We start from the raw sequence: 25,559 nt of genomic DNA, 5'->3' as shown, positions 1-25,559 counted from the left end.
TTGAAGGCTAAAATGTTTGATGTCTCAAAACTCGTTGGGCAGTGGCTGATTTTCAGAATTTATTAAATGAAACTTTATTGGAGGAGTGGTGGAAAGCATCCTGAAAAGTGTTCCTGTATACATACTTGATTATTTTTTTTACAATTTAAGAGCAGCTATAAGTACTTTTGTGAGTTAGAACAGGGATGAAGCCAATGTTCATCACTTCAGTTTTTTATGTGATCCCTTTGTGTGAAAATACATGTATAAAATTTTAACCCACATAGAAAATTGAGACAGTGACAGTAGAAAATTAGTGTTGCTTTAATCAAGAACATGATTTGTTGTGCTCAGCATGTACGCTAGAAATCTATCATTTTCAAGTACCCTTTTCAACTAGTCCATACATATAGATTTGCTATCTTTGCATATATCTTGGCTATTTTAGGCCTCAAACTGGGCTTTTATCTCCCATGTCAAGCCAGCAAGGCTCTTAATGAACTCCTCTATCTGGGAAGATGTATGGCCAGCAGTGAACACAGCAGTGACATGGCTTTCTACAAAGTAAACCAACGTTTATTATAACTCAACTGGCAGACAGCTCATAGACTTCCGCTGCTGGTAGGGCAAAGCCAAACTTAGACTTGGGACTGGTGCGCTGGAGAGTTAATGCAGAAACTAGGTTGTACATAGAGAGTATAGAAACCCTCCTGTATGGATGTTCATGGCCTGTAAGGAAGGGGCATCTTCTGGTTGTGCAACTGCAGTATGGCATCACTAAGTATATCCAAATGGGGAATTAATTCAGCTTAACTGATGCTTTGTGAATTTACACCCCAACCTCCTCGCTGAGCTCTCTGTGCAGACAAGCCTAGAGGAGTGCCTCTGCCTTCCTCATTTTTTCTTCCAATCTTGTCTCCCCTTAGAAAAGCCAAAGTTTTTTTTCCAAACTCTTTATGACCAGCCGGTCATTAATTTCAGGTTAAGTCAGTGGGAATTCTGCTGTCTCTTCCAAGATACTTATTCCTAAATTAATGATTACTTTCATTTTTGGTGTTTGGCAGTCTAAATACCTGCATGCTAATTATCTGTCTCCTTCCCTTACTCAAGTGAAGAGACTAATATATATCTATTTGGTGCATAGGAAGGTGAAAAACTGCTAATGCTGATAAAATACTGGGAAGACTTCTAAATTCTTTATCAAGATGTATATTTTGGAACTCTGTTTCTCCAAATTATGAACTTGATTGGAAAGGGGGTTATCCTTCTAGCTTCGATCTGACTCTGGTAACTGAAAGTTGAGCCCTGACAAGGATTTTTATCTCCTTGTCTGTGTGTGATAAAACATCTCTCTTGATTCACTAGCAATGCTGCTTGAATGGCACTGAACAATTTTTACAGGCTAGCCTTGAGATATTCAGTTCACAGCTAATGCTGATTTGAATAGGAATATATTCTAGCTCATTAATTTGTTGGGTGTTGTGATGAAAAATTAGTTAACGACTTATGAAGCAAATTTTGATGTCAATAAAAGGAAAGAACTTTCATGTCTTCGTGCTGTTGTCAGTGGTCAGACTTTTGTGTTTGACTCATCTTTGGCAATATAAAACACTCTATTTCACTTTTATCAGTTGGCTCCAAAATAGCTGCTTGTCTTCACTTCTCTCCCCTCCTCCTTTTATTCCTCTTTGCCTCTCCGTTTCTTTTTAATTTACTGATTGTCTTATGCAGAAAGGAGCACTGGCACACTCAGCTAGCGGGTCTTTGAAACAGTTAAAAGAGATAAGAGATGTATTTGGGTTGGCAAACCCCCCTGGCCGTGGAGCTGGAGGTGCTGGGCTGCGCAGAGCTGTGTGTTTTGTGTTCAGAGGCCGAAAAGTCCTGCTTTGGTGGGAGTCAGCCAGAGTGCAGCATTGAAAATGAAGTTTCTTCAAAGCTGTGTGTTCTGAGCTGGGGGATTTAAGCTGGAATGCTTAAGACGCTCTCTCTTAACTGGTAGTATCTGCTTCCACAGAGTTTATTTTCTAATAAATGGGGAAATCCTTACTGAGATGAGATTCCTATGGGAACTTGCAGTTTGACCAGTGTCAGCAGCTTAATGAGTAGTTCTGGTTAATAATTAGTCAAGCAATATCATAGTATAAGGTTTCGGTAACTGCTGAGATATCGATCTGAACAGTGCTTCAGAGGTTACATGTTGTTTACAGAAGATGAAAATCCCCTTCCCTAACTCATTATTTTTAATCTATCCTATTACTGCTAGTCAGTCCTCCTGCAACTCAATGGTGCCTCTTGTGACATTCATCCCAAGGCATTTCACAAAATGAAGTAGAATAAATAGCTCCAAGAAGCCAGGCTAAACAAGCAAAAGAGATAAAAGCAGAAAACCATATTGGTGCTGCTGAGTGAGGAAGGGAAGTTGGGATCTGAAGACCTCCGGAGCCTAAAATCTCAGAACTGCAAAGCCTTGCATATGAAAATCACCAACAGGCCGGTGGCCCTGAACGTCGAGGCACAAGATGAAAGGGAAGGTTCATGCAAAGGGCTGAGACCAGCAAAGCTGGGTCAGCTAGAGTTGTCTTTTTTTGGGACTGCAGTGGAAAAAAAAAAAAACCCCAAAGAAACCCCAACAGTTCAGGCACCTCTTACCTTTTTTTTTTTAAAGTTTATTTCATGACACAAAGATAAGACTATTATTTAATGCTTATTTTATGTAACATTTCACCAGGCTATTAAAAAATATCTGGTATTTATATTTCTTGACAACTGCATAGCACACCACTTGACGTTTATATGATTGTTGGTGGAGGGATCAGACTGAACTAGCTTAGTGTCCCATGGGATTTATTGCTGCTTTGAAGGGGCTCGTTAGGCTTTCCCTGGGGAAGGACAGGGTAGTATAAAGTGAGGTTATGCAGCGTTTTAGCTTCCACTTTAAAAAGGCACGGTGTTTCCCTGTTTTGTTGCAAAACTTTAAACTTGACCTAATTGTATTTAATGCCTGCCCACATATTTGGGAGCCTAAATAGTAGGGTTATAGGAGCTATATTCTGGCAAGTTCCTGTACATTAGACAGGGCTACAGACTACAAGATTTATTGTACAGGAATATTTTATCTTGTGATCTTAGAAAATAAGCCTTTTATTGGCTTGTATTTCTAAACCCTAGTCATGTTGTGGTTGGGGATGTTTAGCACCGGCTGATGTTTGTTGTGAAACAAACTGGAAGAGATCGTCATAACACTTACTTCATCGTCTGCACGTGACAGGTTATGGCAGTGCAGCTGTGAACTTTTTCAACTGGGGGAAAAGGATTTTACCCAATCAAGACATTGATCTGGTAATCTTTTCCATTATCATGAAAAACAAGAATTTTAGAACTGAACCAGAGTGTTTCACAAGAGAATTAACATGTTAAAGGAATGAGATTTAATGGCAAAACTTGTAAATATTCAGAAAATGCAACTTCTTTGTATTGTAACTTACACATTGAAAACTTAGTTCAGGCAAGAGCAATGAGGTGTGAAATGTTTTGTGTTTTTTTTCCGTGAAGAAGTACACTGAAGAAAGTGTACTTGGAGATTCAAAAGTCTTCTGACAAATTCCTGCACGAACATCTGTTGTAGTTAACTATCACCAGGGATGCTTTGGGATATCGTGTGGTGAGATGGGACACAGTATCCAGCAACACTGGGATGTGGATGTAGTAAAAGAAATCTCAAGGGAGGCTTACTTACATCTTTCTTCTTTTCAGCTTTATTTTTTGAACCAAACTGAGAGAAGAGGGGGGAAGCCTCTTCCATTCCCACAACTCTCCCCGAAGTGGGATGGCAGAGGTCAAAGACCGAATCGGCCCAGCTGAAACTTCAGTTCCCCTGCTCTGTTGAACAGCAGTGCCCTTGCACACCTCTACGATTTGTTGTTTCTTGGGAAGCAATGCAGGGAGGGAGGGGGTTTGAACCACTGTGGTGCGGGGAGGTGAGATGGGAAGGTGCAGATCCATGGGTAATGAACCTTCCTTAACGTTCACAGCCCATGAAATAACTAATTTTGCTAAGTACTGTGCTTCTCAGGGTCAAAATTTGCCATCTCTTACTAGACAAAACTAAATGGCTTTGCACTGGCACCGCTGAAAATGCGTTATTTTGTTTCCCAAGTTTGGTGGCTGTGTCGGGCTGCAGGATATAGGTAGGTTTTCAGTGTTTTCCCTTGAAGTAGACAACTGCTGTGCTATAGGTTGAGTGTTGTGTATGGAAGATTGCTGCGCACCTTAGTTAATTAGAGCTTTTCGTAGTTCTGGCTCTTGCTGCAGTAGCGTTTACTCCTCATTGCTCTGTGTTTTGATGCAGTTTTGCTGCCAAGTGAAGAAATTTAGGGTGTAGAAGTGTTTATGTAGAAGGAAGGCTTTCCAGCCATCAGTGCAATGAACTTTCGTGTCACATCAATCCACTCCTGTTGACTTGCCAGCATCCTTCAAGCTAATACCTACATTTTTACTGTGTATGTCTCTTCCCTGTAAAAGGTATAGAGTATTCCTTGTTTTTCCCCAGTAAGTTGTGAAGCTTTAATGTGCCTATATATTTTACTTCTGAAGATGTCAACAGAATATGAATGTGTATTTTAAAAGGTTTGATTTCATGCAAATGTCTCCTCTGTGTAGGTATGCTATTCTTTGCGGGCAGTTATCAGAACATGAGAGTATTCAGAAGCGCATTCAAACTGGATATGTTTTTAAGGTGAGTAGAATAGACATGCTGGTTTTTGTGTAAGTATTTCTACTTATTTCTATAGTAGTAAGTTAGGAAAATTGGCTCCAGCTCTTATTAGGGAAGGGATAGGTCTTAAAGAGATGCTATGAGTGGGTGGTTTGGGCTGAGGATGGTGATTCCAGCGACATGTCATGAGGGTGACTGGTATGGCTCTACACTTTTGTACACTATAATCTCAGAAAAAAGAAGAAGAAGAAAAGTCTTGCAAATAAAATTTATGTATATGATGAGACTAAGAACTTGAAACGTGAAACTACCATGTGGTAATAGGATACAGCACCAACTCTTCTTCAGTAACTGCCTGTGAGCATGCTTGCACCCTCCCTAAAAGCAAAGCAGTTATTTTTCAAAAAGGACTTAGTCTGCCTCAGACTCCTTTATTTGCCTTTCATCCACAGTGGGGATGTTACACGGTAAGAGGATGCACCTGGAACAGTTACTACAGAACAGGCCACATATAATTATTACCTTGTCAGCTATTGACATCACCAGTAAGTTGATTATGTCAAAGCTCTGAAAAGGTGGTAGAATAAACTGAAGGGCAGCTTCATTTTTTTGTGTGTAGTGATTCTTGTCTCTGAGGCTGATAAAATGCTGTTTTTCTGTGTTCACTGAAACCATTTTAAGAAAGTTTGACATCTCTTTGTAGCTGTAATTTTATTGATCACTTTCACTTAAATTGTGGACTTCTTCCTTTCCTCTTTCCATATTTGTTCATCTGCTTTTGTGGATATTGTATTTGCTTATAACAAAAATGTGATATGTGTTGGTCGTGATTTTCCATAGGAACACATTGATAAAGCAATTGAACTGAAACCAGAGGATCCGCAGTCTTACTATCTTTTGGGCAGGTGGTGTTACCAGGTAAAATAGTTTATTGCTACTTATTGCTGTTTTCTTCCTCCTTGGATTTTAATTCCCTGTTTGAATGAAAGATAGGTGGATTCAAACCACCAGCCATTAAGGACTGAGGACACTTTAATTGCTGAACTCAGATACTGTATCAGAAAGGACAGGCATGGAAATGTCCTAGTTGCCTGAAGAAGTAGTTTAAAAGTTGCACTTGCAGGGGATCTAGAAACTCTTCATTTCAATTCTGAAACAGTGCCAGGAAAAACACTTCTCTGATCAGTACTGTAAATGCATTGCATTCAGAAACCTCTCATGATGTAAAAGCTCATGTTCTTGTACATGTAGCACCTCAATGCTTTTATAAAAGCACTATTGCAACTATTGCTTGCCAGGACACAGTGTCATTCAGAATCTCTCAGCTTTCCATCTAAGTTGTTTTCTTAACTGTAATTGAGAAGTCTTAGGCAGTCCATCTCCCTCTTGTCTTCTTCCTATGAAACCTGAAATGTGTACCTTCATACTGGTGTTACCACTCAAAGCACTAGATTTGAAATGGTACAGGTTTTTAATAAGAGTTTATGTAAGTTCGTAGCAAGAGAGGGACTACAGAAACACGGAGGTGGTGATCAGGACAAGTGCTGGCTGAGCCCATTTTCAGCGTGTTGCTCTGTGCTAACAATCAAAGGCCAGGAGAAGATAGAGAAAGGTTAGTGGTATTGAAGACACACCGAAGTTTTTAAAATCATTAAGAGTGCGGTTTTGTATTGGCAATGTCATTTGCTCTTGCTATTGTAATACTTTTGTCCCCAGATCAACAAAAGGCTTTAAAAGTACTTGGTGAACCTCTGTGCAATAGAGTAAAAGCTGTTGGGGTCTTTGCTGTTTCATTTATTTATTGCCACTATTCTGCTCTTCATTTTTCCCCTGGTTTTTGCCTCTTTCGCAGAGGGAAGCTGTTTGCTAAAAGTGTTATTTCTGAACTGCTCTGAGTTGGAGATCTGGAGGGTTTGGGGCTCCAGACTTAGTTTTTTAGTCACTGCAGGCGGCATGGGAGGTGAAATGGCAAAGAATGGATTAGGAAAAGCACTAGCTGCAAACTAGCTTGCTGTTCCCCATGCTCTACTCAGTAAAAACAAACTACCTTCGATTCTTTAAGCACATATGGATGCGATCAAGGGCATTTCAGGGCTGGCAAGAGCTTCTGCACACAGTATATCTGTATAATCTTTTGCATGTGTTTCCTCTGCCCTTGCTGCACAAAGTATTGGAGGTATTAGAAGCAGTGTGCCGGCTGCTTTATATTTCTTGACAGGGAAAAGCTTGGAGTCAAACACCATACATCAGATTTAGTGCCTATAAAAAGAAATAAGAGTTTGCAGTAACTATCTACTTTTCAGTTTATACAATTTGAAAGTGCTTTGCTGCTGTCAAAATTGAAGTCACATTGCAGAGATTGTAGCTGAGATAATTGACACTGGTAATTACAGAGAAACAGTGAGCTAAACTAGTGGGAGCTCCTAGCTCTTTATTCTGTTGTGGATTTTCTACTCAGCCTTACTGCTCTTAATGCTGCTGAAGCTATGAAACGAAAACAGATGTATGTAGAAATATGTTAGTGCTTCTGCTATTCTGCATTATCAGAATTAAATGGTATTAAACAAAGAAGATATCAGAAGTTACGGTCCTATGCATCCTTTCCCCCATTGAAATTTCAGGGCGTTTCTTATGAGAGAGGTGCTGGGAGAATAAGATTTTATGAAATAATTATAATAGCTACCTGTTTCTCAAAATGTGACTGTCTGTTGGTGGGAAGGCTTTAGCCTGCCTCTTTCAAGGGATCTTTGTATGGTGAGGATGTGTTCTTGTACAAGATTTAAGCCAGGAGGGCTCCATATGTGCATTTGCTCTGATGCATAGGTGGGAACTGCCAGGAACTGGTATGGTTGCAATACAACGGTTTGGGATTTCAGACCACACACACTGTAATATTCAGTTGTAGAGACAAATCTTACTTTGAGCATTATGCATGTGGCAGCTGATGTATGGAACTGCAAAAGCTGACCCGGGACAAGGAAAAGCAAATCACGTTTAATTCTGTGGCCAGACGTGGATACTCCTCCAGAATCTGCTGACACTACCAAGATCTTTGCTTTCTCCCAGGTGCACAAGCCAGCTACAAGAAACTGGATAATTCCTTGTCTGTATACTTTTACATATGCTGTGTCTCTAGTGGGTTTGACAGTTTCATCTTACTGTCTCTGCAGGTTTCCAACCTGGGATGGCTAGAAAAAAAGACTGCTTCTGCTTTGTTTGAAGCCCCTCCTACAGCCACTGTACAGGATGCACTGCAAAACTTCTTACGGGTAATGAAATCTGATAAGCAAGGGAATCACTAACCTGACAAATACAATCACAATTGTGGAATTGGAGTACTTGCATTCTGCTTAAACTCACCACTCCCCAAGCACTCCATGATACAGCTCCATTGACTAGAACCTGTGGAAGAAAAAGCTGGTGAAAGCAAAAATTTTGGAGCCTCTGTTACAGAACAGCCAGTCAGAAGAACGTGATTTTGAAGATGTCAGAACTAGACCCAAAGTGTTCAGAATTGTTTTTAAGGGTTTTGGTTTTCCTTTTAAAAGCTGCATAGTGGAGTGATTCATTACTTGGTACTAAATACATATGGTCTGTACTCTTTCAGGGTCTCTGAGATCTGTTTGAGCACATCCCTGGGAATGCTTGTGTAGATACATTCTGTCATTTTAATTTCTCTCAGAGTATTTTATTAGGTCAAACTTCTCCATTTCAGACTTTTGAAGGCAACTACTTTAAGGTTTCAGGGGCACATTGCTTATGTATTTCTAGAAAGAAATTCTTACAAGTACTTCCTATGTTATAAGAATCGTACCCTCTGAATGGCTTTTTTTTTTTTGTCCTCCCATTGTTGATTTAAGACATGGCTTGAGTTGCATGTTTGAGCATATAGCTCTTGTTGCAAGGGTCTGCACAAGATGAATGAGTTAAACAGGCTGTCTTTGGCTGTGCCTGTGAGAACTACTCTTAAGTACATCTGATGAAGTGTTACAGAAACAAATTGCCCTACCACTTTATAACTCATAGATTGGGCCACCAGTTCTGCAGAGTGCCAGGGAATAGCATACTTACTTCAATTTCTTATAATTTTGCCAAAATGTAGTTGGTTGAGAGGGAAGTTTGTGATAGGTACCTGCCCTATGCAATGCACTTTTCAACCAAAGTGGTTAAATCATTTCAGACATAAGTTTGAGGCAAAGTGTTTTGTTTCTTTTCATTAGAGAGAAAAATAGCTTATTGCTTTTATTGATAAGTTAGAGTGGTGCTGTGGTTTGAAACAGGAACTTGCATTTTTCTGAGGTTTAACTTTGGTCAAATACAGAGAGAATTTTAAAAGGACACAAAAAAGTTCCTCTGGAAGCTAATTATCCCCTGAACAAGTGCGCTTCCCATGTGCTCAGCAGAGTCTGTTTCAGCTTTCAGCCACAGTTGGCATGCTTCAGGGGAATGGAAATCTTCCGGCAAATTGCAGCTCTGGGTTAGTCACAAGCTGAACTAGGTCTAAGGCCAGACAACAGAATTAAGAGGAGGAACATTGTCTGTGTTGTGCTCTCAGTGCTTCTTCTGAGGCCTGGGCTCAGGCATCTTGGTGGAGCATGTTGGGGAGTTTGAATGCAACTGGGATACGGGTCGATCCAAGGGTTTGTCATAGGAACATACTGGAACAAAGTTGGTTGGAGAGTGATGACTATAACTGAGATGAATGGAAGAAGGCAGAGGGATGTGAGTAACTAGGAAACTGGGAATTAGTAGCCGGGAAGGAGAAGATAAAAAATTGGGGGAATATTCCTGAGGTTTGGCACCAGCATATTCAGGAGAAGCCCCAGTGGATGAGATTGAATGGGCAAGGAGGTTAAAAATAGTGCACGCACATGTTCAGGAGGAGGTCGTCAAGCTGGTTCCGAGTTTCCCTTTGCTTCTGAGTGCTCAACTTCACCTCACCATTCTTCCATGATGCTGACGTTAAGTGAGAGTATGAATGTTGTTCATTGAGTCACAGGCACTTTATGAGAACCTGAGGACTTTCCTAACCCAGCCAGGCAAGCCTATGAGAAATTCTGACACTGATCTATGTATTTACAAAAGTAGGGCTTAGTCATCTTTTTTTTTTCTTTTCTTTTTAAGAGATGCAGTAAGCCTGATGTAAGCATTAACTGTGTCCTTTGCATATCCTAATATCTGCTTCTCTCAGCCTGTCCCACCCTCCCCTCTGTTCTTTGTAGGTTGAGGAACTGAGCCCAGGATTTTCCAAAGCAGGAAGAGTATACATTGCCAAGGTAACTAGTCACTTGTTGCTTTCTTTCGTTCAGTCATATGCTTCTAGGATAAGAAATATTTGTATTAAAAAATTGTCTTTGTCTGTAAAGTGCTAAGCATGTGTAAATTACTCCATGCAGAAGCAAGATTTTATAAGATGATCACATTTCTAAAAAAGGCCAAATTATCTAGCGCAGAGGCATTAAAATTCAGGGAGGATTTTGCCTTTGAGTCATCCAGTGGAGCATCCTCCTTGTTTTTTAACAGATCAAATTCTATATAAAGCAGTACTTGTAAACCACAGGCTGGAGGTTTAATCCCACCACCACCATGGATTTCTGTGGTGTGTACAGAAAGAGAATCATCGAGAAAAGTAAAGGATAAAGTATGTCTCTATTTTACCAATACAGATGGGAGTCTTGAGTGATGATTAAATACACCATGAGTGCATGGAGCTGGAGCTCCAAAGATCTTTGTTTGCATTGAGGGAATAATTGGTTTTGAACTCTTAAGTGTTAAAATTGCTGCTTAATTCCTACAACCTCCAGTTGGAGCCTAGAAATATTTAAAGCCCAAGTAGCTTTAGAAATATTAGCCAGAGTGGGTGTAGCAAAGAGTAGCTATAGTCATTCTCTGTGAAATTCCTGAATTCCCAGTGTCCCAAAGACTGTGAATTTTATCAGGGTAGCGTGCAAGTCGTAGGATCTGCTTGGTCTGGAGTACATTATTACTGGAACCTAGGTGCAGAATTTATTTCACAATAAGCATCTTGTTGAAGGAAAATGAAGGTGATAGCAGAGGAGGAGTAGCCTTCACACCAGCTGGACTTTGTCTCTGATACATTGCAACTCACTCTGTGTGTTTAGTCATGAGCCTATTAGGTTAAATCAGCTATGTATTTGTAAATCAGCTAGCCTTTTGTTTCTGGCTGCTTATGTACCATGATGAATGTGCTCTTAATTGCTTCTTTCTCTGCTTGTAAATATAGCCAGCATTCATGCAAATTCAAAATCACCCCTAAATGTCTTGTATAGAGTGAAGAATGGAAGACTTGGAACTTATTTCCAGCGAAGTTGCAGCAGCAAATCCTTGCAAGTCTTAACCTGAACAGATTTTCAGAGTTGATATAAAAATTTGGGTTTCATTGTGTGTAATCTGATAGGTTTTTATTGGGCTAATAGTTCACCCCATGTCTGGCAGATGTGACTGAGCTTCAGAAATACTCTGCAAACACAAATTACCATAGAGTTTAATAGGACTAGTTGCATCTGTTTGATTTTGTTTCGGGTTTTTTTTTCCTAATCCCAGGCTCTGTCACTTTGGATCACATACTTAATCACAAAATTTAAAAAGTGCAATTATTATCTAATTATTTTGAAGGAGATAGGACTCTGATGGGTCAAATTTCAAAGGAAAAAAGAATTGTGTTTTATAGTCATCTTCTGACATTTTTGACTGATATGCAGGGACACAGGGTTTTTAAAGGCTTCAAGGATGTCCATGACTCCATCTGTTTTGGATTCACCAGATGCAGAAATTTGACAGTGCTCACAGCAGAACAGATAGTTCTCTTTCAGAACTATCCGATGACACAGGAAAACCACCAAAATACACACATGCACATACTGTGCAGTGACATTTCAGAGTCTGAAGTAATAGCCCTGCAGGAGTTTTAACTGTCATCCTTATCCTAACTGAATGTTGGCTTTTCATGGCAATTACAACAATGATTAACTGCATTGCTGATGTTTGTTTTTTTTTAGCAGCCACTTCCTTTTACCATGCTTGTTTCATAGTCCCCAAATGCCTCTGTGACTCTCTAGGCACTGAAAACCTTCCTATTACACAGAGGGATGACTGTTTCTCTGCTATTGGAGAAGAGTTCACGATGTAGAATATTTCACACCTGTTGTGAAACCTGAGAGACCTGTAAATATTGGATGTTACAGTGCTTGCAGTTGAACCTAATTTTTAACAGCCTAGGGAATGTAAGCTTCATAAGATGATGTGCTCTCGGTATAGAGGTTTTATGATGAAAGAGGTGTGAGGAATAGTGGCTAAATGGAAATAAAAATAGTTTCGAAAATGGTGAAAACCACAGGGACACCTTAAAATTTCCAACTGAAAAACCAATCTCCTTGCCCAAAACAAACAAAAAAACCCAACACAAAAATGAAAAAAAAGGAAATCTAGTATTCCATAATCTGATGGTGATTATAATGCTTTGTGAATGAAGGATACTGCAGGAAGTGTCAGAAGCCTGAAACTACGCTGTGCAAATGGTTAAGAGGTAGAAATAGCTCTTTTTATCAGTTGCCAGGGTTCACAATTGCTCAGTTACATTTGCTGCCTATTTTTTCCTGTTTAACTCTTCTCATATTGTCATTTTTTCTTCACAGTGTTACAGGGACCTGGGGAACAACTCTGCAGCTGTTCTCTGGATGAATCTTGCTTCAGAGCTGCCAGCTAATACAAAAGAGGTAGCAGTCTCAGTAAGCACACATTGATGATGAGCAGAGATAAAATGGCTACAGAGATAAAATTGTTTTCTAAAAGATGTTCCAGCTTGTAAGCCCAGGTTTTAAAGTCTTTTCCTTAGTGTGAACTCTTTTCTCCTCTTGGAACCTGTTATCCAAATGCCTAAAGCAATTCAGCAAAATAATGACAAATATTAAAAAGTCGAGAGTATGTCTGATACAGGCTTAGAAGTCCAGCACACCACCACGCAAATACTGTGTTACTTGCAGGGTTAGGTTACAGACACATTTGAATGCACAGCATGTATTCAGCACTGCCGCTCATAAGCTGGAATTTCTGCAGAACCGCTGAGCAACTGCAGTACCCTTCCCAGTAGACCATTTCTGGGGAAGGTTTATTCGTCTGGGCACTATCATGCATGGCCAGCGCAATTCAGATGGGGCCACCTGAGCTGAGCGGTTGTCCTAGGGCTGGAGCACTGTATTACCTCTTCTAATTACCTGTGTAGCTTTGGAGGAGCAGCCAACATTGGACTCTTGTGCCAAGTTAGCTCCTAAGCTCCCCCAGGCTGGAGCTGATTGTGCTGAGCCATTCAGAAGTTTGTGTGTGCTGCCCGGCTTTTTTTGCCTTTTTTTTTTTTTTTTTTTTCATATCTAGGATATTTCAGCTCTTTTATTACTTTTACAGGGTTTTGTAGAGCAGACTGTACTGCATTTTAGAAACTACCATCTGGCAGTGTTCCCCAGCTGGGAGCTCTTTTGCACTTTCCTTTCCTTTGCACTTTTACTGTTAAGCAGAAACTGTATAGATGGCGCCCTCAAATTACTGCCAGTTAGAAACTGAATAAAAACACATCAGCTTTTAATATTAATCTGATGTTATTTGCATCATCGTGAAAAACGCAAGTGAAGCAATGTAAGCAAGGTCCTCTAGCTCTACAGTTTCAGCCTTAGTCTGATGGAATAAACATTCTGGGTGGAAGGCAGAATCATAGAAATACGCAGCATTTTCATGCCACTCTGTTTTTAAGGCCATCGTTAGTTTTTAAGTTGCTGTAGCAAAAGTATTCTGCTGAGATTCAGACCACAAGTATGCAAGAGATCTGGGCAAACCATCTGGCAAGGAGCTGGCTTGCCTGTGCTACCACCTGCAGGGCACTGTCCAGTATTGCATAAATCACTTGGCCACCGGCTGCTGCCAAATCTGGGGAAACCAGGGCATGGAGCAGGATTTATTCCCTTCTTGCAGAAGGAAATATCCTAACTGTGCCTGATGAGGAGCTTCCTCACTGTATGCTGGTTGGAAATCTCTCTAGACAGAGTTAGAATGGTATGTCTGATAAATAGAAGATGATTTTTTTCTGAAAGAACAAGAAATATATGTGTTGGAGGCATAAGAGTTTAATCAGAGAAGCATTGAGATTTTCAGGAAAGATGAGGAGAGCACTACAGGCAGAAGAGTCATGAACAGTTAATTCTCTCTCCCGCTCTGAAATTAAAAGTGGGAGTTGAGGAAGGAAGCCAATGCTTAAGTGGCTTTGTTAAGTCTTTGCAAATATTAGTTCTCATCATCAATCAAATAACTTCCATCATGTTGAGAAGTAAAAACAAAGGCATTTATCCAGACGATGAAAGTCAATGAGGGAGCAGAGTTTTGAATTCTGCTGGTTTGGTTGTCAGTTCTCATCTCTCAAAAGGAAACATAAGAGAAACTCTCTTTGATACTTAGAAAACTTAAATAGACTTCAAAGTCACTAGCGTGGAGAGGGAGGTACAGGGGAGGAAAAGAAAAGCATTAGGAGGAAAAATGTAAGGGTGTATACTTAAAACCTGGTATGGGGTTGGAGAAGAAAAGGGAAATTCTCTTTTTTAATTGTTTCAATTAGTCTGTATATTTATCTGTTCTCTTACTGCATTTCCAGGATGCAGAAAGCGAGAGAGAACTTGAAGAGATGCGGTCAGTCTGGGAAGAATAAATATGTAAAGGCTTATTCCACTTGATACTGCACAGACAGTAAAATTCCAGTTAAAGGGATTTCATGATCCTGACCACTTTGATTGATTGCACTTCATGGATAAGCCACAAGAGTTTACAGGAAAAAACACGCAGCAGTCTCATCAGCATGTCCAGGAAAAATGCTTGGTGGGATTTAATCGGATAAAATTTTGTATTATTTTCCTTCTTGCAGCACTGCATCTGTTTGATTTTAAAATTCCTAAAAAACGTAAAATTCCTAAAAACAGGGGGCGGGGGTGTATAGGTAGAATTTGTGATATAAAAATATTTGTGATTATGTATATATCATAGATATATGTGAGATACATACTTTGTGATATAAAAATATGGACACAAATATATACATATTTATATGTACACATACCTATTTTATGTCACAGACTCTACCTATCTAACAACCTGAACTTCAGGCCTGCTTGCTGGTGAGCTCTCAACTGATTCCTGAGGAAGTCTTCAGCCAAAATTTTTTTCCAATTAACTGTTTTCTCTTTTCCTTATTAATAAGTATTAATTGAATCAGTTGAAATAATAACTGATTGCATGCCTTTCATAGATGTTTAGGTGAGGTAAAATTCCAAGCCACTGTGCTCGGCAGTCAGTGTGCCGCTGATTTTTACCAGCGTGACGCACTGGAGGCAGCGGGATGTTCTCCCTGCCCTCAGCCTGGTGATTCAAATGGGCGCTGACACTGTGACCTAAGAAAAGGTAATTACAAAAAAAAGATGACAACAATGACTTAAAATGAGCGAGTTGTCAGCCCTTTCTTCCTTCCTGTGAAAAAATGGATGGTGGTGGCCAAAACATACTCTTGTTGGTCCTTCCCAGCTATGCCTAAACTACCTTTACTGGTTTTCCACTGGGGGGAAACCAGCACCGCTCACTATGGTGGGTTATTACCAGGGGACCAACAGATTTCCTTCACAATACAAACTTTATTTTTAAGAGGTGCACTGCTTTTGTCAGAGAAGCGAGTAATAAGATTTTAAGACTTCCTCCTTCACTCATGCGAGATTGAAAACTTCTTACGTCCTTCTAAACTACACTGCTATGGTTTAGATGTAATAACTTAGTTTGAAAAGTAGTTATTTATCAGTGAAACACTGGTTACAGGAACAGGTATATTCTGTGGCAAAGGCGATGTTTCCCTGTGATGTTCTTCTACCAGTTCTTCTTGACTCATGAGGTGACACCGAGAAGGTGAAGCTGACAACTGACATTTCCTCTGACAGCTGCTGGGTACCAAACAGGAAAAGTAAACTGTGCTGTACACGGACACAAACGGTGAAGCAAAAGCTACATTCAAAAATTTCCCCAAATATTTAGCAAGGCTTTCTTGATATCCCTTCAAATTTCAACTGGCAGCTAACCGGACGCTTATTTTTTAATGTTTGTTCTGTCTTGCCACTTTATATAGTGTTTATGAAGTGTAAAGTAAAAAAGTGCAAGAGTAAAACATTTCTTAATCACCTTTTTAGTCCCTTGCACATGGTGTGTTAAACTGATGGGGTTTTTACTTTGTGAAAATAACACTGAAGGGGAAATGCGTAGCAAACTCGAGCTTAAAAACGTCCCATTTTATAGATTTGGCACTTTTTAGCCTCCCCTCCCCCCCCAATTAAACTCTCTAAAATTTTGGTGCTGAACTCATCTCATGAGATCCAAGCAAGTTTATTTGCTTAAAATGCTAACAATTGATACTTATGAATGAAGAACTGCATCCTGACAGGGTACAGTTGATCCCTGTGTTTTTGCGCAGAGCTCTCCTTGCAATGAGAGGGCACTTGATCTGTAATTGTGGGACATTTTTATATTTAATGTATGCTTTTCTTGCAGTTCTTCAGTGGAATGATGAAGCTGCCTTTTTTACTTAGTGTGAATCTGTCTTGTTTTGAGTATTTCCCAGTGGATGACCATTTTCTTCTTCTAGACATCCAATCTTTAAATAATTGCACAAGTTTTTCAGCTGTTTTCTTTTTGGTTGCTTAAGCCGAGCTGGGAAATCCTCAACAGTGATATCCGAGAGGTGATGATCAGCAACTTGATTCCTTCATGGAGGATTTGCAGGGGGTTTTTTCTGGAGAGAAATGGTAATAGCTCTCAAAACAGTCGTATAGTTAGCTGTACTTGCATTGCCTTTCCTTGCCAGCAAATCCCAGAGTGATATTAATCAGTAATGTTTGCTGTTCTGTGTGTTGCTCAAACGTTGCTGCCTTCCAAAAGTAAATGGTTTCAGCGTATGTAATAGGAAGAGTGCGAAAAGGAAATATTTACACTACAAAGAGTCCGTAGCTTTGCTTACTTGCAGAGTTCTTCAAGCCTTCACCTGTTGTTTAACTTGTCAAAACATAAACTGTTCAGAGGAGCCTTTGGATTATGTATTTTCTGGAGATAACTTTCACTCTGTGTTTCCACAGATTTAAATTCTCCTTTGATTTTTGTGGGGTGTCTGTTTCAAAACAACAAGGGGTTGTAGGCTTGAGGAAAAAAAAAAATGCCAATTTGCTGTTCCTTTCATCTGCTGTTTGGGATTCTGTGCTGGGTTAGGTCTGAGTATGTATGTTAGGAGGGGGATACATGAGGAAAGCATTTTGTTAATTTGTTAATTGCCAAGGGGCTGTATTGGTTGGCAGCACCTCTCCGGATAAGCAGCCGCTGTTAAAAGTCCTCATGAAAGAGTGTTGTAAAAACACAGGTTTGGGTTACAGGCCAAACCGCCTGTTCGGAAACTGATACCAAAAATCTTGTTTTTCTTACCAATAGAAACTGAAGGTGTTTTCTTTGGGGGGGGGGGGGAGAAGGCATTTGGTGCAGTCGTGTGGGCCATACTGGGCTGTGACCAGAACCTCTGCTGTCTTTGAGTAAAAATAACCTGCTTTCCTGGAGGAAAAGGTGGTAATTAAATTATGGCAATTCTTCTCACTTGGCATTCATTCTCAGATGATTTCACATGGATGCAACCTTTCAGCTCTCATTTATTCTATTTCAGACCTTCGGTGAACGCTTTAAGCTTTATGTGTGTTTGATTGCCTGCTTCACATTTTATGTTTTGGTTTGTTTGGGTTTTTTTTTTTAATCAGTTTTGGCTTAAAAGAGCAGGGTCTGGTGTTTCGCTCCCCCATATCCTTTGTGTGTGTGGTCTTGTCCCTTTCTTGGGGGATCTGAAGTCGAGAGGTCTGTTATTCTGGTTTTCATACAGGAAGGATTTCCTCTGGCGGCACAGCTCCTGCCGGGAGAGCTGGGGCGGAGGTTTGTGTCTAGCGTGTTATTTTTTCTCGTCTGCTGTATCTGCTGGAACCTAATTAATGCGTCTCTAAGACGATGATGAAAGGCAATGACAGAACTCGCAGATCCTTTCAAGTACAGATAAAAGCTGTATTTTGCTGTTTTCAGTCTGATCTCCAGGAAGTTATGACATAACGATCAAAAGAACCTTTTTCGTTTTGGTTTTCCCTTTTCCTGGCTTGTTGTGAAGAAGAAGAATGTGACTAATTAACATAATTTAATTCTAATAGCATAGCTTGCAGGTTGATGTGGAGATAAGGCAAGGCTGTGTAACTAAAACACTTCCCAATCAACAACACTTGGGGTTTATTTTTTGATTTAGCCTCCTGTTAGGCTCTTGCTATGCCGCACGCTGGGGAGGGGAAGCCGTTCCTCCTGTTTGCAAGGGGAGGATGTGCTTCAGTAGCTTTCAGACAACATGGAAATTGAGACTTTTTAAAATTTGCACATGCTTTGCAGACTAATCCCAGAGTACAATGTGAATTTCTTGAAGATGCCTGCACTGTATACATTCCAGGACCAGAAGAAATTAATTTGCCTGGTATGATTTTGGTAGAGAGGCACTCTATCCTGCTCCCATCCAGATAAGTTTTCCTGGACTTATCCCAGGGTGAGAGAGAATAATTTCCTGGAGCTCCTGTTGTCTTAATTTTAAAACATACCTACCTGTGGTTAAATTATGATACTAAAGAATAACTGAAGCTATTTAGCTAATTTATCCTCACTGTGCTGTTCTGTTTGAAATAAAGTATTTATAAATAAGGAGAAGAGGATCCTGCTTAAAGTTACCTGTGTTACTCTCTTGCTTTTTATGCCAATACATACATAGGTGAAGAAACCCGACAGCCGGGTGGAGGTCGTCTGCGTAACATCGTTGTACTGGTACGCATGGTGGCTGTGCCAAATGCAGCAGGAAATTATGGGAAAGTAACCTACAACGTTATTGTTCATAGATCACTGTTTGTATACATAATGATGTGGGTTACACCTGTAGCAGATTTTGTATGTCAATACAAGGACTACTGCTTACATTTTTAAAATGCACCAAAGTAATCCAGCCACATTTTGTGGCACATGATGTACTCCAAGTGAAGTTGTTTTTAAATAAAGGCGGATAATCAGTTGTGACCCGGTGTGAGTATTCTGCGTCCAACCTTCACAATCCTGAAGACCATCTTTATCTTCCCCGGGACAAAAACCATAAACAAGGGGCTTGCAGGCTGTGTTTAGTGCTGGCTCTGAGTGGGTTAGACCACCTGATTTTTAGCTCATTTTACTTCAAATTACTTTGCAGAGAGAATGAGTGATAACACCGACTGTGCTTCAGTGCTCTTCAAAATCCACTTAGTTCGGGAGTTCTAATGCAGTAGTTGTACAAAGGAATAAGGAAAGTGGGAAACAAGGTTTAGGTTCCCCATCCTCGGACAAGGGACATGGGAGTCGCCTGCAACCGCGAGCGTGGAAGAAGTCTTCTCTCAGAAGGTGGCCTGAACACCACCAAGGATCGCTTAGACAGCTTTGTCTTTCCCTGGTGCAGAATTAGGGCTGTCTTCGGTGTGCAACGTCTCTGTGATCTCGCTCCTTTATTTCCTCCTCAAGGTGAGATTGTAGCATCCTCTAGTGCACTGGGTCACCTTACAGAGAGTTTTGGTTTGCCGAAGAAAAGGAGCCGGAGCCATTACGAGGGGCAGGGTCACCTTACAGAGAGTTTTGGTTTGCCGAAGAAAAGGAGCCGGAGCCATTACGAGGGGCATCCTGCCAAGGTCTGCTGCTTTGGAGAGAAGAGGACTCCAGAAGCAGAAAAGGGGTTTGTGCAGGATGGGACCTGTGGCACAGGCAGGTCTTTGGCTTAGCCAGAGGTGTGACACACTGAGGATACCGCGTCAGGGATGGACGTGTAGGTACCCTGTTGTTTAGTGTAAATCTCTTGACTCTTTGATCATCGGAAGTTTCCGAATGACTTTTAAAAGGGATGTTTTGCAATACTTGAGTGATAACTCAGTGATTGAGGGAGTGGTGGCTTAGAGCGCAGTTGGGAAAGTGGTTTTGAGCAACTTGGACATCTGTGAGGGGACGTCAGCATTGATCCTCTGGCTTGGGACAGGGTAGCCTGGTCAGAAAGAGGGCTTTGAAAGCAGACAAATTCCATTATGTAGTTGGTTTCCAATAAAAAGAGCATACCAGAGCTGTGACCACCTCTCCCATGTGCTGGGAAACTTCTGACTCGGAACAGGAATGTCAACATCCCTTTCTCCTAGGAATGGGACAGTCATTCTGACTCCCACCCTGGCTTATTTCTGCTAAACCCAGATTTTTTTGGTTCAATGACACTTGTAATTCCTTGGAAATTCCCTGGCAAAATCTGACCTGCACAGACTGCTTGGTTTGAGAGACAACCTGAAGCGGGAGGGTTGCAAGCAATGGCCTTGCTGTCTTGTTTTTAAAGCAATTCTTGCTGCTAGATGAGTAACCGCCAGGTGATGTGAAGGAGCAGTCGCTGTTTTATTCAGAGTTATTTAGCATAAGTGCACTGCAAAGTCTCCTGAATATGGTAAATAAACTGTTGGGTTTTTTTCAGCAGAAAACACTGATAGAATTAAAATTTACATAAGTTGACTAGGCTAATATTTGAGTATTGTATGCAAAGCAAATAGTAAAATTGGAGAAAAAGCAGACCTTAGGGAAATGTTTTCACTGTGAAGGGAAATCGAGGTCAAAAGGCAGTGGGGGAAGAGAGTGGGGAATAAGATTGAACAATTAACTGCTTGCTATAGACCTGCCGTGCTTCTGGTTTTGCACATACAGGCAGCCACGGCAGTATCGGGCATGAAAACACGATCTCGGTAACTTCAGGAGCAAGAGATTTAGTTCTTTTCATAAAATGTATTTAATTTTTGCTTTCTCCAAAGTAGAAATCTGAGAAGGGCTCAAGACCCTGAAGGCAGACAAGATAATACAGGATTGTCCCCTGTCTCTGTAGAGTCCCATATATATAACAAAAGTCAGCTTCTTACAGACTGGCTTGATGTCAGCTTGACTGCGGTGTAGAAGTTAAAGACCTTTTGGATCAGGTTTTAATAATTAAGATGTTTATGAAAAGCAGAAGAGGCTCTGAGATTTGTCTAGGCTCCCTGTGCTGGGTTGCTTACATACCTGCAGTGAATTGTTTTGAAGGCAAGATTAATAACGGGCTGATTGCTTTTCTTCTTAGTCAAAGGCTTAGTTCTGCAGCCAGGTCTCTTGTGTGTCTTTTGCTTAATAATAGAGAGCACGTTCCAGCATTTCGGTGGCTCAGAAGCTGGGGTGGGAGCAGTGCAGTACCTGCCTGCGTGCAAAGACGGCTGTTGTTGCGGACGAGGAGCGGGAATGAGTTTGGACGCAGGGGACTGTAAACACACAGTGCGTTTCCCAGCATCCTGCTTCCATGTTAAAAAAAAAATCATATTTCTTGGCAGCAGCTCTCCTTAAACATGAGAAATGAGGTGGTCAAAGTATTGCAAAATCATTCAAGTAAGTGCTGGAAGTGGGTTCCTCCCCCGCCGGGGAAAGAAGAGCTGCGGTCGTATGCTTTGCACGGCGCTGCCATGACCTGCGCGGCAGCATTTCAGTGCCACAGCAAACGTGTACACCTAAATCTTCACGATCTGGGCTGGAAGAGCCCCAACTTTAAATGCCTCATGCGTCGGTAGGAACTGGAGGTGGGGAGGGAAGCACGGCTGGGGAAGTGGAGCGGGATGCTCCTGGGGCCGTTGAACCTTGCTGCACCCCGGGCAGGCGGCACCACGGGCAATGCCGGAGCGAGTCACAGTGGGGGTCCTCGTCCAGCCCAGCGCCTTTGCCTCCTCCTTGGCCTTCGTTAATGTAAAGAGTAGAGGGATGTTCAGTTTTAATGACAGAGGATGGCCTGCACACCGTGTTCCTGTGTCAGCTGCTGGCAGGTAGAGAATAATATAAAGCCCAGGAAAAACCAAGGGATATTTATCAGCATCCGACAGTATTCTTGGTGAGCAGCAGTGACCTCACCTGTTTTTTTGGTGGGTGGGGGCCAAGGAGGGGGAGCAAAACACACTCAACGTGCAGGTGGGTTTACACAGAGCCTTAGGGATCTGAATCTCGCCTTGTTTCAACTCAAACGGCTGCTGCTGCCTTCACTTTGTGCTGGTTCCCATGGGGTTATGGTGGGCCTGTTGCTTCTGTTGACCATGAGTGTCGTGGTCATACCAGTGCCACCGGTAGCACTGCAGTGTGGGATGGCCTTGAACGTGTCCCTGTGCTCTGAGATGGCTGAGGCCCTGGGGCTGTTCCCATGTTCATTCTCTGGTTTAGTCTACCCATAAAATAAGGTTGAACAAATAACCACCTGTGGTCCCGGGTGGGAAGGCTGGCCACTGGGCAAGGAGCGCGGGAGCCTGTGGTGTCAGCATCTCCAGCATGTGCTGCTGTCGAACAGAGGGTCTCCAGCTGGACCACAAAAGCTGAAGACGACCATCAGTGGCAAAACTCCGAGCAGGCAGGATATGATCCCAAGATAACTACTGGTTTCCGTCTTAGGACATCTTAAGGGATGTTTTCACAGATGCGTGTCTAAAGAGGAGGAGAAAACTTGCACTTGCTTTCGAACCTTGGTACCACGGAGCTGTTGCTGACCACTGACTTGTTCACGCTCAGCAATTTTAATGGCCCATGGAGGCAGCTGTGGCATACCCAGGGTGGCACTGGGAACCCACCAGTCCTGATGCTCATGACCAGGACTTCATTTCTGTGCTGTACTTCAGGGGAGTTTCAAATCCTACTTGTGCTCTTCATGTTCTGGGTAAGGATTTATGTCATGCATTTGCACCAGATGAGAAAGTTCCCCCCCCCCCCCCCCAAACCTTCCTGAACCTCCTTTCACACCATTAGTAACACATGAAGAGCTGGCAAGTGGGTATTAAAGTATGCCGTAGCAGAAAACATTACTGGGGCAGTGTTTCAATGGGTGAAATGAAAATGAAGTCAAGAAAGGCAGCTGCGACCCGAACAACTGACTCTGAGTTGTTATGGGAAATCCCAGCGTGCTTTTTAGGACCAGAGTTTTCCTGATGAGAGCAAACACCAGCACAGGCAGGTGGAAAATTATTTCTGCCACCTTCCCCCTCCAAAAGACATAAATCCAGCCTTACCCATTGGTAAAGCCTCTGAAGGAGATAAATTGCCTGTTGGTAAATTATTGTCATTAGGAGGGGATTTGTGCCATCCTCTGAAGCTCCTCAGGGTGGCCACAGGCTGGTGGCACTGAGATAAGCATGGTTTTAGCTTGTGTGGCTGTTTCTGTCCTACCTTTTGGGGGCAAGGGGGTGAGAAAGCCCCCCCCCCCACCCATGCCAAAACCTTCCCGAACCTCCTTTCACACCCAAACTGGAGCAGGGAGACTTGCTCATGGCTTCAAACTGATGGGGCCATCCTCCCTCTCCCCAGCAGCTGGTCCTTAAACTCTTCTTAAGCTCCATCAACAACACACACACCACACCCCCACACCCCCCCGCCCCGCTCAGCCTCCCTGAGCTCCTGCATGGCTTTCCTTGATGTTGGGAATCGCATCCGCCCCCGCAACCATCCTCCTCCAGCTTTCTGGTGAAGCAAATTACTCCTTGCTGCACCCTGGGGTGAAGCGGGGGTCCGGTCCTTGCGGGGAGGTCCCTGTGGGGAGGTGGGTTTGGACCTGTTTGGGGGTGGGAAGGTTCAGGGGGGTGCAGGACGGGGGCTCAGATGTGAACGATGCTTCCAGCCACCACCCTCCCGGAGAAAAGGAGCGGAGCCAGGTCCTGTGTCAAAGGCATTTATTGCTGCGGGGACTCACTGCGCTTCGCCCTGCAAACAGGGACGGGGATGCGCTGCGGCAAGATCCACCTGCGGGCAAAGCAGGATCCGTTCCCCCCCCACCCGCCCCGGCCCTGCCAGCTCCAAACCAAGGTGGGGTGCAGCACAGATGGGACCCACCACCCACCCGCAGCAGACGCTCAGGACTGGATGAGCACGGGCTGCCTCTGCCGCGCGGTGACGGTGAAGGGCCGCGGCTTCAGCGCCAGCCCGTGGATGCAGTCCATGGTGAGGTTCTCCGCCGGGTTGGCGTGGAAGGAGCACTGGTGGAGGAGGATGGCAGTGAAGAGGAAGAGCTGAAGCTTGGAGAGCTGGTCGCCGATGCAGCGCCGCTGGCCGGCTGAGAAGATCATGACGCTGCCGGCTCGGTCGCGGTCCAGGCGCTGCTGCACATCCAAGAAACGCGCGGGGTCGAAGCGTTGCGGGTCGGGCCACTTGCCGCAGTCGTGGTTGACGGACCACTGGTTGATGAAGACCACGGTGCCCTTGGGGATGTGGAAGCCCTCAAGCTCCACGTCGTCCGTGGTAGCGTGCGGGATGGTGATGGGCACGAAGCTGGTGTAGCGCAGCGTCTCGTAGATGAAGGCCTCCAGGAGGGGCAGGTGGGGCCGATCCTCGGCCGTGGGCAACCGGGAGCGTCCCACCACCCGGTCCAGCTCAGCCTGGAGGTCCCGCTGGAGCCGTGGGTGCTTCAGCAGCAGCAGGAGGACCCACGAGAGCGCTGTGGACGTGGTGTCCTGTCCTGCGCCAAAGATGTCGGTCATGGCGCCCTCCACGTCCTCGGGTCCCAGCCCCTCGGGGGGCCTCTCGCTGCGCTCGACGGCGGCGATCATGACGTCGCTGACGTCGCGGAGGGCGCGCGGGTCAAAGGTCTGGCGGTGCTGCGCCACCTTGGCGCGCACGAAGCCGTGCAGCTCCCGGTTGAGGGCTTGGAAGTCGCGGAAGACGCGGCGCACGGGGTTGGGGAAGCGCAGGAGCCAGGGCAGCACGTCCACCACGCTGCCCGCCCCCACCGTCTGCCCAAAGCGGTCGTTACGGCCCAGCAGCGCCGCGAACTCGCTGTCGGCGTGGCCGTAGCGGCGGCCGAAGCAGAGGGCGCAGAGGACGTTGGCGTTGGCCACCACCAAGAGCGGGGCGGGTTCGAAGTAGGCGCCGCCCTGGCTGCGCTGCAGGAAGAGCCGGATGAGGTCCCCCGCCTCGGCCGCCACGTGCCGCTCCACCTCGGCCGCCGTCGAGCGGGCGCGCAGGGCGGCGTGGGCCAGGCGCCGGCGAGCCCTCCAACGGGGCGAGCAGGACCCGAAAGCCACGCTACGCCCGCCGGACACCAGCTCGAAGGACGGGAAATCCGGCCGACCGGCGAAACGGGCGCCCGAGCCCACCAATGCCCGCCGGATGACCGCCTCGCCGTTGAGCACCACCGCCCGCCGGCGGCCCAGCCGCAGCTGGAAGACGGCGCCGTACCGACGCTCCAGCCGCCCGAAAGCCAAGTGGGGCAGGCGGCCCAGCTGCAGCGCGTTGCCCACCAGCGGCCACGCGAAGGGGCCCGGGGGGCTCCTCTTGCCCGAAGAGCCCCCCCGGCTGCCGGCTCGCCGGCGGGCCCCGGCCAGCAGCAGCAGCAGCAGCAGGAAGAGGAGGGCGCCGAGCGTCGGCGCCGCGGCCGCCCCGTCGGGGCTCCCCGCCGCGCTCATGGCCGCGGCCGCTCTGCCCGGGGGCCGCCGCTCGCAGCCGCTTTATAGCCGCCTCCGAAGGGGCGGGGGGGGGGAGAGGACGAGCCTCTCCCCTCCCCCGGAGCGGCCCCGGCCGCCCCCAGCTCCGGAGGGGGACGGGCAGAGCCCGCCCGGTGCTGGGGAGGGGGGATGCGGTCCCCGACGGGGCGCACGCAGCCGGGCACAGCCGCGGTGATGGGGGGGGGAGAAAAACGGAGGAAGCGGGGGGGAAAGCGGGGTGTGCCGGGGGTGTCTGCCCGGCTGCGAGC

The 25,559-nt window shown here is 44.4% G+C and overlaps 1 protein-coding gene and 1 pseudogene across 2 annotated transcripts in view; one reads left to right on the top strand and one right to left on the bottom strand.

Annotated features, from left to right (window-relative positions):
* The window catches only part of RMDN3 (regulator of microtubule dynamics 3), a 42,970-nt gene extending 24,117 nt beyond the window's left edge, over window positions 1-18,853 (top strand). The window contains exons 7-12 of one of the 2 annotated variants that reach the window (XM_069804395.1): window positions 4,639-4,714; window positions 5,534-5,611; window positions 7,864-7,962; window positions 9,916-9,969; window positions 12,349-12,429; window positions 14,349-18,853. In XM_069804395.1, coding sequence (XP_069660496.1) covers window positions 4,639-4,714; window positions 5,534-5,611; window positions 7,864-7,962; window positions 9,916-9,969; window positions 12,349-12,429; window positions 14,349-14,402 — 442 coding nt within the window. In that variant the 3' untranslated portion in view covers window positions 14,403-18,853. Of the gene's footprint in view, window positions 1-4,638; window positions 4,715-5,533; window positions 5,612-7,863; window positions 7,963-9,915; window positions 9,970-12,348; window positions 12,442-14,348 lie in introns of both variants that reach the window. The other variant, XM_069804394.1, reaches the window with a different exon arrangement.
* Window positions 18,854-23,515: 4,662 nt separating this feature from the next.
* Window positions 23,516-25,348, bottom strand: LOC138689408 (cytochrome P450 1B1 pseudogene; annotated as a pseudogene).
* Window positions 25,349-25,559: the final 211 nt, after the last annotated feature.

The sequence above is a fragment of the Haliaeetus albicilla genome, chromosome 16 (genome assembly GCF_947461875.1).
Source record: "Haliaeetus albicilla chromosome 16, bHalAlb1.1, whole genome shotgun sequence".
In the NCBI taxonomy this organism is placed as follows: Eukaryota; Metazoa; Chordata; class Aves; order Accipitriformes; family Accipitridae; genus Haliaeetus; species Haliaeetus albicilla.
The sequence above is the reverse complement of the archived record's forward strand: the minus strand, read 5'-3'. Positions and strand labels throughout refer to the sequence as shown.